General features: G+C 40.0%; 1 protein-coding gene across 1 annotated transcript in view; it reads left to right on the top strand.

Moving 5' to 3' along the window:
* Positions 1-4,968: 4,968 nt before the first annotated feature.
* The window catches only part of LOC102192961 (E3 ubiquitin/ISG15 ligase TRIM25), a 9,614-nt gene continuing 2,400 nt past the window's right edge, over positions 4,969-12,182 (top strand). The window contains exons 1-5 of the mRNA XM_005728052.1: positions 4,969-5,261; positions 6,964-7,916; positions 10,646-10,741; positions 11,649-11,897; positions 12,000-12,022. Of these exons, the coding sequence (XP_005728109.1) occupies positions 5,012-5,261; positions 6,964-7,916; positions 10,646-10,741; positions 11,649-11,897; positions 12,000-12,022 (1,571 nt within the window). The 5' untranslated portion in view covers positions 4,969-5,011. The remainder of the gene's footprint in view (positions 5,262-6,963; positions 7,917-10,645; positions 10,742-11,648; positions 11,898-11,999; positions 12,023-12,182) is intronic.

Raw genomic sequence — 12,182 nt, 5'->3', positions numbered from 1 at the left:
GCTTTCGAGCGTTTTCCTTATAAAACGCCGTTTTTACCTTTCTTCCTGCACTAAATATAAACAACGATAGTATTCAGGAAGAAAACCAAACATTGCAGATATTTTTATCAGAACTCTGGTTTTACATGGCCTATCAACACAATTTAAAAACTGGTATAAAGTCAACACTTTTTCCGTCAATTGTTCCGTTTGTCCTGCTCACATCTCCAATGGTTGTACACGTTGTCATTGACGCCATGCCGCTTTGCTAGCTAAAACACCGGTGTCGGCACATAAGGACGCTGTCATAGCCTGTCAGCGACGTTGATTAGCTTTGTATATACAAATGTGAATCACATTATTGGCTGGACTATGGGATAAGGTGGCATCGTTGTAATCCCATACGGGAGCAGCCAGTACTTACTGACTAACACGGCAAAACAGAATTGTTAAAGTATTCATTTTAATTTCATTCAGGTTAGATTTTATTTCTGTGTGCAACGCAGATTTTCTGTGCGCAGAGACCGTGCCAGCAGTGCGCAATTGCGCACCCGCGCAGCTTAGAGGGAACATTGACTACAACTCATACACAAGATTTTACATTCAAACAAAAAATAAACAAAATTCTGTAATTACAAGTATTAAAGTATGTTAACACTTAGCTGTGTGTGTCAACGTCAGAATGCCTATCATGTTTTATTTGTGAAAAGAAGAAACTTCTCATTTTCAGATAATATCGGGTTTATGTAAATCTGTTGTGTTTAGGTTTGACACTTAAAAGAGAGTTTTATTTGCTTATGTGCCCCCACCCCCCTTGTTCCCCCTCACTTTACTAGAGAAAAGGATATTTAAGACTCTTTTATAAGAATATTGTCACCTAAAACAGACACAACTTGTATTACAAAGTATGTACAGTAAATATTTAAGATGTTATAGGTATTTTAACTAAGTCCATTTAATGCCCCGCTAGCTAACTTTGCACAGCGCTTCAGTTTAAGAAGAAATCTAATATTTTATAGTTTGTGTATCTACACTGTGATGGTGGCTATTAGGACTGCTGCAGGACTCCTAGCTACTGTATGACTGTGTGGTTCTGTATGAGTGCATACCGTAAGGAGGTCAGTGGGTATTTGAGGGAGTGCATGCACGTATGTGAGTGCTGGTGTGAATGTGGTGTGTGCAATAGTTTGTTGGTCTAGTGAACCAATATGCCAGCCTCACACACAGTTGTCCTGTTGTTAATCTAAATCTGTGGGTCTATGTCTTAGTCCAGGTCTCTTTCTGTTTCTCCCTCTTTGACTCCTTTTGTCTCTTTGCTTTGTTGGGACATACAGGGTAACATAAAGGGGGTGGGAGTATAACGTGGGGTGACTGGTGTGCCTGAGTATTGAACTCAAGTAATAATGAATTAGTAAGGCCTGTCCCAGCCTCACCTGTGGGTGTGTTCTTGTGTAAATAGATATTCTGTAGATGCCAATTAGCAAATATGGAAAAGATGATTAACTTACAGCATTGGAAGAGGTTCCTTAAAAAATAATATTAACACTTAATAAAGGTTTTCACTGTAAATCTCTGTTGTGCTTTTTAAAATTTATTATTTTAACCAAAGCTATGAAGTTTTTAAAGGGCAAACCATGTAAATGGATGAGACATGTGACAGTATATATAATAATAAAAAATACACATTATGGTTTATTCTCTGCTGTTTAGATGGCTAAAGCAGCCTTGCACCCTCCCCCCTGTCCGTTCATTTACCCACTGTATCGTTTAGGTTATGCAGATTTAGTTACTAATAAAACTAAAACTAACTCACTTTTGAGCATCTTTTCTCCTGGGACTTGGGCTTCTCTGTTGCATTGTATACATTTAGATGGTTAGTAAGTCTCATTATTACTTGTTCAAATCTGCTTGGAGTTTGGAAGAAGGATTCAATTAAACTGTATTTTATTTATATAGCACCAGATCACAACAGCAGTCACCTCGAGGCACTTTATATTTTAAGGTAAAGACCTTACAATGAGACAGCCATCTGTGGTGACCAGCAGGGGGTGAGGGGAGAGATGTAGGACAGAAGACATTTTGTGGAAGAGTAGGAATCCAAACTAGGAGCTGGTTAAACAGAAGACAGGCCTTAATTCTACTACTAGACAAACTCAGAAGTACAAGTCAGCCAGTAATCTAGGATCAAAGAGCTCTATTGGAGGGATATGGTATGGATGAATGCATAATGGGTGCATTGTAATGTACAGTGTTGCAGAAAAGTCAGTGTGGTCACAAAAGATTAATGGGTACATGGACATCTATGCAGAGTTTCACTTTCAGGCTCTAGTGATGAAATTTACTCAAACCCAAGTGGACTCGCTCAACTCAGTGACACTAAAAATGTAACACTTGCTTTAAACTTCTTAATTGACTCCATATTGGAGCTGCTCTTCCTTTGCAGGTAGAATTTCCACACTTATTCCAGTTGTTTTACAATCCAACCAATCTATGGTAAGCTTTCAATAGCTACTAACAAAACAAACAATCACCATCTTCCTGTTTTGGTTTTGCAATCATTCCTTCATTTTCCAGGAGCACAGAGTGGCAGAAAGAATTGCTGTTTGAAGGATTGGGACTTACAAGGAACTAATATCGAACCAGTGTCATAGTTTTAAGGGACTGCATTTTTCAATAGGGTTCTCTTTCATAATTATAATTTTTCTTTTGAAAAGAAACAGAATTACATCAGTGATATGGTCACATCTGCAAGTGCACGGGGTACACTTGGGTCAGGTCTTGTTTCTGGAAATTTTCTTTGCAACAGCTACACTCTAAAAAAAACTAAATGCAAATAGAAGTTAAGGAGCCAGTACACTGAACTCTTTATCATATGAATGAGATAAAGCTGCTACTACAAAATAAAAGCTTTGAAAGAACAAATTTAGATTTAAAAGAAGGAAAATTATAGAGTGTTTAGCAGTTGCATTAGTATTTGAAAATAAATGTATGTATGTATTTCCTTATTTATATTTATGTTTATTTATTTATTTATAAATGTAAAAGGGTAATAGTTTTTTCCCAAATACTTTCCTTAATAATTCAGCTGCCATAAAAGGCCACGTCTCACTTCATGTTGTAGGCAACCCAAATGAAAAATGCAGTTATGTTTGAGAGCTACAACCACTATGAGATTATGAAAGATTAACCTCTCACTCACAATAGTCCGTTTTTATCCGTCTCACATGTTTTGAGCGCAAAAGCAAAAGAAATTCCACGCAGAAAGAAAGAAAGAAGAGAATTATTGTTCCCATCTAGTGTTTTAAGGAGTAACACCAACAACCCCCTTATGGCAGCTCAGACTTCAAGCACTCAGTACTGCCAGATTTTCAACTCAGGAGTTGTGCTGTGTATGGCTTATGTGCCTTATGGGAATCTGTGGGGTATACGGGGGTGAGATGAAGAATAGCTTCATTTAGATTTAATTATATTCCAGTGCAGCTCAGTGTGTGAGGGCGTAAAATCACTGCAGTAATTCTTATTTTAACTGAATGATCAAGTGTTATGTTGAGCTTTTCTGTCACTGTACATTTCTTTTCTTTTCTTTTTCTTTTTAAACACAGATCATTTAATGTAAAATATAGTTTCTGTCAAACTCGCTGCAACAGGATGAGTCATGAAGGAAACGAAGAGAAAAACTGGAAGGAAGTTGCACAGGAACTAGGGCGGCAATTTCCCAACAAACTAAAAGTAGGGCAAGCGTGTGTTTGTGTGGGACAATGTGGGATACATCAGAAAAACAAAGTATGTGTGTACAGCTTTTGCATTAGTATGCCAAAGACATGTATAGGTCATTTAAATTCAACTTTTCCAACACCCTTGCTAAGTAAATAAGGATAACAGGAGCTCTTCATATAGTCTTATTTTTCTTATGGTCTTACTGTTTGGAATTCTGGTAACTTATTTCCAGTGGCTGTTCTGTCTGATAATCAACTTTTTTTCATCTCTTTTTCAACACATTTGTCAGTTCTAACAATTTAGAGCATATTATGAAACTCTTTCGTTTCTTTACGACATACCTACCCTTGTGCGAAATCAAAAAAAATAACTAGCAAAAAACCCCAAATACTCTGAGAATTTCTTTCCACTAACTTAAGTCAGTTAAAACCAGTATCTGGGTATCTGTTGTCACCTCAGTGGTTTTTCTTTGGGGTAGTTTTCATCATATTTGCTCAAGTACAGCTTATGACCTTGTGGTGACTTGCAAGTTCACCCACTGGGCAGAGAATTGGACTTATGGACTTAAACCATGATAAAGGTCTTAAATTGTGGAACAGAGAGATGAGGGGAAAAAATCCAATACAGTCCTATACCTCGGCATCCTATCTGAGATATTCTAGACAAAGATAAAAAAGTGCTGCCTACTTCATTTCAGTTTTTTAAAATATCGCACAACATAAAAGACCCAGTTGCCTTAAAGCGCTTTATGTTGCAAGGTAAAGACTCTACAACAATAATGAAAAAACACCAAAATTCAGATAAACCCTTAAGAGTGAGCACTTGGCAGCAGTGGGAATTAAAAAAAACTCCCTTTTACCAGGAAGAAACCTCTGGTGGAACCAGGCTCTGGAAGGTGTAGCCGTCTGTTTTTGGGGGGAAGGTTGGGGCTGAGGGGAGAGATGCGGGACAGAGAGCACACTGTGGAAAAGATATCCCACAGAATGAGCTTGGCATAAAAAGGCTGTATTCATATTCATCTTCTGAGATATTAAATTGGGTGGTGTAGCACTGGATGGAGAGCAGGCCATCTAAGAAGGTTGATGACTTGGTGAATGAGGCATGTTGTATTAAGCGCTTCAGTGTTTAAGTAGAGTAAAAAAGTGCTAATTAAATTAAGATCAAACTTCAGAGCAGATATCATATCTGCATGCATCTGCATTCGACAGACTGTACCTTTAACTCCCTGCCAAAGGGGGAAAGCGAGATTCAAATATCTGGCTCCGCCTCTGCTGCATGTCGTCGCGGAAATAGAAACTAAACAGGGCAAAACAAAATGGGAGCATCGTTGGATACTCCAGCGAGGTGCCCTCTCTGCAACGAGCTGACTCGGGACCCGGTTACTCTGAAGTGTAACCACAGTTTCTGCCAGCGATGCATTGGAGACTTGTGGAGCATTAACCCGAACGGGCCGTACCATTGTCCGGAGTGGAGGTGTAAAACCGAGTACCAGACTTTGCCGTTTCATAGCAGTTTGATACGGTCACCAACTCCCCGAGGACAAGCACAGCCTCGCAGCACTGCAGGTACTGTTAAGGTGATTAGGTTAACATTTAAATTGTAACCGGACGAGTGAAATAACGGCCCTTAAAACTACAAACGTGAAAGCGGGATTATAAACTAATGCTAGCTAGCTGCTAACGTCAGAGGTCTCCCGCTCACAAGCAAAATGGGCGTTACGCATATGTTCAGTACTGTAAACTAGACAACTAGACAGACTACTGCATACTTATAATCGCATTCTAGCTGTAGCTAGTAAATGTTCACTAGTTTACTTCTAATCCAAAGACCTTAATAAATAGCAAATAGGTTGCGCTTTCTAAATGGAAGATACCATTTGATCAACCTTAGGGGACGTAAAAGTACTATAAAACTAGTAGCACATGATGGTCTAATCTTTAATTTGCGGGAAAAAAGGTTTTAGCAAACCAGAACTTTGTTATGTGCATGTATGACCAGTGACAGATAAAGTAACATATTTTTCGATTGTATTCATTTATTGATGGATTATGTGAAATGAAGAACTCGCAGTTTAGGTTAAAAGACTATATTTTTGGTGTCTTTTTTTTTTTAGAGCCCAATTGTACCAGTGGCAGCTTCAGGTGAAGGCACCACTTGTCTGTTGGTCATGTAGTCGAGTAGGCATGCACATCCCTACTGCAAACAGCGCTAAGTTGTTGCGTTTTGTGTCATGTTGTTTGGCCAGGTCTCATCTGTAAAACAAATCTGATCTCAATGGGATGTGCTGGTAAATAAAGGTAAACAAATACATGTGCTTAACAGTGGATGGAGCCTGCAGGAAAGAAAATCAATAATACTATTTCTAGCATTTCTTTGGTGTTATATTATGTTGTTAAAAAGGACAACAGACAGAGGACTACCACTCTATCTATGATACATTATACATCATTGCCAACTGCTATACCATTTGGGCTCTAATCTTCTAATCTGTCGTAGTTAGAAATATTCATATTTAACTGTTTTTGTGAGACTGTTAGATTTAGATTTGAGTACTAAGCAACAATTTTCAGCATTTCAATGTCCATCCATTTTCTTAACTACTTATCCGACATAGGCCTACGGGAGTGTTAGAGCTTATCCCTTAACCCTTCTGACAACGAGTGAAAGACGAGGTACATCCTGGTTGCCAGGACTAACACAGAGCGAGAAAGCTGTAAATAGTTAAATAACTTATTCACCTAGTAATCACCAGTAAAATGCCTTTCATATAAAAGTTGGGGGAGTAAAAACCCATAATGCATTCTTAAATAAAGTCTAATTGAAGTAGTATAACATTTAACACTCAAGTGAAATACAGGTACCTCAGAATTTGATTGTATTACAGTTCTTGAGCAAATTTCCTTTGTTTCTTGCTGTCACAAGGTTTAAAACAGAATATTTTAAACAAAGCATTAGCTCTTGTGTAATTTAATGGGAGCAGTGTTCGGCATTTGTTTACAGTGTCACAGATCAAAGTCCAATTAAAACTCTGAGATCAAAGTTTGAACTCTTTTAAAGCAAATAGACAGCAGGGTTAAAAGTCTGTTTCTGACGTGTGATCATGAGTGTAAGCAGCACCTTTAAACCTTTAATGCACTGAACAGTTACATCTGTGTTGCTTACCTTCCTTCCTTACAAGGCAACATCATCACAGAACTCCTAAGTAGTTAGTACAAACTCAGCCTTCTCTAAAAACAGTTTTACTTATATTTTATTGCATTTTTTAAGGTTCATCCACCAGTAACAATGAAGAAAGTACATCTGACTCGAGTTTAAGGAGGCCATCGCTCACCAGCCGACTCCTCGGAAAGAGGAAGGCCAGCACACCTGTACCTGAACAGCCTGAAGCAAAGAGAACAACTGTCGAGAGCCCCCGTGCATGGCCCAGTGACACAGAGATTCCCACCACTTCCTTGTCAAATAACACTGGGAAGTCAACTGCCGTGGAAACATCTAAGAAAGTAGTAGAACCAGAATCTTCCCAATCTAAAGAGGGTGATGGCTCAACCTCCGAGGAGAACTCTGACAGCAATGGAGCATCTGCAAGCGGTGGGCCACAAGCCATCTCAGTCCAGCATAAATCAGAAAAGGCCATCATACTGGATGACTCTGACAATGAAGTCGACATATGTGATGCACCTCCTCCTGCAACCCCCAAGAAAGACCCGCAAGTAACTGGGGTATGTGTGACACCAAAGAAGCCTTTGTCAACTCCCACCTCTCACAGTTTTCCTGCACCCTCAACTCCTGGAAAAGATAAGCCTCCTGTGCACCATGCTGGCAAGTCATCTCCGATTCCAAGCAAAATTAATTTACCTGCTTCAGGATCCTCAAGTCATGTTGGCATCTTCTCCAGGGCAGAAAACAAAAGCGCCAGCCCTGTGCCCTGTCATTATTGTCCTAAAACTCGGTGTCAGTCTGCAGTGAAGACTTGTCTGGTGTGCGGGGCCTCCATGTGTTCAGAGCACCTGCGGCCCCACCTGGACACCCCAGTTTTCCAAAATCACACCCTGGTTTCTCCAGTGGAAGACATTTCCCTCTGGAGGTGTCAGGATCACCACGAGATAAACCGTATCTACTGTCGGCAGTGTGCAGTGTGTGTGTGCACTGTGTGTACCGTCATAGGTTCCCATCGTGACCACGAATGCGTCAGCATCAGGGAGGCAGAGAGAGAGCTCAGGGTGAGTGCTGCTGACTTAATGCACGTGAGATCTGATTTCAATGCATAGTACCTGAAGATAATCGGATGAGGAATAATTACACAGATACACATGGGGTAAAAACAAAAATATAGTGTTTTGTGGGAAAATCCCTTGCAGTGACCGAGCATCTGAAATATTTGATCTGATAGATATCAGAAGATGAGGTGCTGAGCTGGGTTAACTTTGGACTGGTTGCGTTAATGCGCCCCTGGAGTATAAAAGAAGCACACATCCAAAAATATTTCAACTCATCTGCTTGTTTCGACAAGCATAACGTTAAAACAAACACTGCAAGAATAACGCAGTCTAACACACAAACACAAGGCAGATAGGCAACAAACAAAATCATTACCACTGTAATCACTTTTTGTGCCCATAATGATCTGTAAGCAGGGTTATATTTGGCAATGGTGAGCCGGTCTCTAAAGTAATCTTTGCTTCTGTTTCCTGATATTTGGTTTCTTAATTTTATTCAAAATTATCTAGTTGTCTCTCTTGTCTTTCTGGGTGGTCATGTATCTTCAGTCTTTTGTTTGACCATTTATGATAGCGGATTATCTGAATATAGAATGACCGTTCCTATGAGTTTACTTGCTATTTTGACAGCCATTTTTAACTAATCATTCGTCATGTAACTTCTAGATGTATTGTAGGAAGTCTGTTATCTTCCAATTTACACTGTTGCCCCTAGCAGAGAAAACACAGGTCTGTTTATTCACATGGAAAATGTATATGGTTCAAAAAGTTGAGAACATGACAATCAGAGATTTAGAGGGATACCTTAATGGTTTTACAAGCAACAGCCATTTGTATCTAATTTAGTACAAAATAATGTTTTTCAGTTGATCTAAGCTACCAGCTTATTAAAAATAACCCTCATCATTTTAGGCTTTTCTCAAAATACCTCTTGGGACTTTATATTTTGGAGAATCTGCTCAAACTACTTTGCTTCAAATTCAAAGTGGCGAAGAACATACAGTGGGGCAAAAAAGTATTTAGTCAGCCACCGATTGTGCAAGTTCCCCCACTTAAAATGATGACAGAGGTCAGTAATTTGCACCAGAGGTACACTTCAACTGTGAGAGACAGAATGTGAAAAAAAAGTCCATGAATCCACATGGTAGGATTTGTAAAGAATTTATTCGTAAATCAGGGTGGAAAATAAGTATTTGGTCAATAACAAAAATACAACTCAATACTTTGTAACATAACCTTTGTTGGCAATAACAGAGGTCAAACGTTTACTATAGGTCTTTACCAGGTTTGCACACACAGTAGCTGGTATCTTGGCCCATTCCTCCATGCAGATCTTCTCGAGAGCAGTGATGTTTTGGGGCTGTCGCCGAGCAACACGGACTTTCAACTCCCACCACAGATTTTCTATGGGGTTGAGGTCTGGAGACTGGCTAGGCCACTCCAGGACTTTCAAATGCTTCTTACGGAGCCACTCCTTTGTTGCCCGGGCGGTGTGTTTTGGATCATTGTCATGTTGGAAGACCCAGCCTCGTTTCATCTTCAAAGTTCTCACTGATGGAAGGAGGTTTTGGCTCAAAATCTGACGATACATGGCCCCATTCATTCTGTCCTTAACGTGGATCAGTCGTCCTGTCCCCTTGGCAGAAAAACAGCCCCATAGCATGATGTTTCCACCCCCATGCTTCACAGTAGGTATGGTGTTCTTGGGATGCAACTCAGTATTCTTCTTCCTCCAAACACGACGAGTTGAGTTTATACCAAAAAGTTCTACTTTGGTTTCATCTGACCACATGACATTCTCCCAATCCTCTGCTGTATCATCCATGTGCTCTCTGGCAAACTTCAGACGGGCCTGGACATGCACTGGCTTCAGCAGCGGAACACGTCTGGCACTGCGGGATTTGATTCCCTGCCGTTGTAGTGTGTTACTGATGGTGACCTTTGTTACTTTGGTCCCAGCTCTCTGCAGGTCATTCACCAGGTCCCCCCGTGTGGTTCTGGGATCTTTGCTCACCGTTCTCATGATCATTTTGACCCCACGGGATGAGATCTTGCGTGGAGCCCCAGATCGAGGGGGATTATCAGTGGTCTTGTATGTCTTCCATTTTCAGATGATTGCTCCCACAGTTGATTTTTTCACACCAAGCTGCTTGCCTATTGTAGATTCACTCTTCCCAGTCTGGTGCAGGTCTACAAGACTTTTCCTGGTGTCCTTCGAAAGCTCTTTGGTCTTGGCCATGGCAGAGTTTGGAGTCTGACTGTTTGAGGCTGTGGACAGGTGTCTTTTATACAGATGATGAGTTCAAACAGGTGCCATTCATACAGGTAATGAGTGGGGGACAGAAAAGCTTCTTACAGAAGACGTTACAGGTCTGTGAAAGCCAGAGATTTTCCTTGTTTGAGGTGACCAAATACTTATTTTCCACCCTGATTTACGAATAAATTCTTTACAAATCCTACCATGTGGATTCATGGACTTTTTTTTCACATTCTGTCTCTCACAGTTGAAGTGTACCTCTGGTGCAAATTACTGACCTCTGTCATCATTTTAAGTGGGGGAACTTGCACAATCGGTGGCTGACTAAATACTTTTTTGCCCCACTGTAGCCTGAAGAACAAAAAATATGTAACTGTCCAGCTGTGAGCATACAGCACTTGTGGCTAAATATAGATATAATCAAAGCCATAGACTCGTGACTTGTTTTTAAATCTTTGTGGACATTTTTCCTCAGGGAAACCTGAAAGAAGAGATCAAACAACTGCAAGAGGCTGAGCAGCAAGTGAAGGACCGAGTGACTGAGCTCGCTCAGAAGAAAGAGACTTTCAAAGTGAGTTGGCTAAGTATGTTGTTAAATATACATATGTTCGTTCTGCTTAGCCGCTAAGAATTACAAGAGATTTTCTTTCACACCCATTGCATTGAAATTTAAGGGTTTTTTATAGAAGTGCATATAATTGGCTAAAATTAGTTAATAAACTTCTCCAGTTCTTTGTTTCATGTCAGAATAGGAAGACTTTATACAAGTAATACAAATATTAGGCGGCTTTGTTTGAGAATGTAAAGAAATTAAGCTTAAGGTTTTTAGGTTAGGGTTACATGGTTGATTGCTGCCCCCAACTAAATACTTCTCCTTGAGTGATAGTCATTCATTCATTCAAGTGATTAATTGACGAGCTGTTTGTTTTTTTTTGTATTTTTAGGGCACTAGTCCCAGGGTGCTACATTGCAGCACAAAGCTTTATTAAGTTGCAGCAACTCTTAAATAGAATCTAACACTGAAGTGAGTGGCCGTACTAAAGTAATTCTTTTTCCCATCTGCAAGTATGCTAAAGTCCAAGTGGGATAAATGTTACCATGACTGTGAGGGTCCATGCAGATGTCCGTCTCCCTGCCTGTTATTTTGACCGTGCAAACTCTTCTGCAGAGACCATTCTGTTTACGACTTACCGAGTGTTGCCACTTCCTTCCGACTCTTAGGAGGCAGCCTTGAGTCATTTCTGTTGCTCAATCTGGATTTTATTTTGAGCTGAGGAAACCAGTTAATACAAAAAAGGAAAACATAAAAATGCCATGTTTGAAATTTAAATAGACTGGAAAAGCATCTTACGTTGAAATCTTTGCATTTCTGAAGTGTTGTACGGTGTACTAGTAATCGGAAATGAGTAATAACTAACAGCAAAGAAATGCAATACTACCGCAATACTACTACATATATTTATACTGTGTCTGTCTAGGAGGTTTTGAGTGAAGCACAAGCAGGAGTGAAGCAGCAGTACAGTACCATCAAAGAGGCCTTGGAGCAGGAGGAGCAACTGGCTCTTCAGTGTGTGAAGAAGGAAGAGAACAGAGTTTTGGGGGGACTAGAGGAGAAACTCTGCCACCTCCATAGCTCCCTTCAATCCATCCAACAAGGCCTTCACATGCTGGAGAATCTGGCTGACACCAGAGGCGACAACTCTTTTAAGGACCAGGCCTTCATCATGGTCAGATCATTTTTGTTGGCTTAAAAAATATATGCATATATTTACTGCTGAATTATTAATGTTTGCATAGTAAAATGCCTTTTCTTTTTTCTGACATTGCAGGAATACAGCAAGATTGCCCAGCTGTAAGTAATATGCTTTTAACTTCTGCTTTGCAGCAGTAAAATTGTCCGCTTGTTGAACATTTCACTAGCTGAATTAGGGCTGCTCGATTATGGCAAAAATGATAATCACGATTATTTTCACTGAAATTGAGATCACGATTATTTGACGATATTTATTTAA

Source organism: Pundamilia nyererei, unplaced genomic scaffold (assembly GCF_000239375.1).
Source record: "Pundamilia nyererei isolate P.nyererei 1_Seehausen unplaced genomic scaffold, PunNye1.0 scaffold00027, whole genome shotgun sequence".
Lineage (NCBI taxonomy): Eukaryota > Metazoa > Chordata > Actinopteri > Cichliformes > Cichlidae > Pundamilia > Pundamilia nyererei.
The sequence above is the reverse complement of the archived record's forward strand: the minus strand, read 5'-3'. Positions and strand labels throughout refer to the sequence as shown.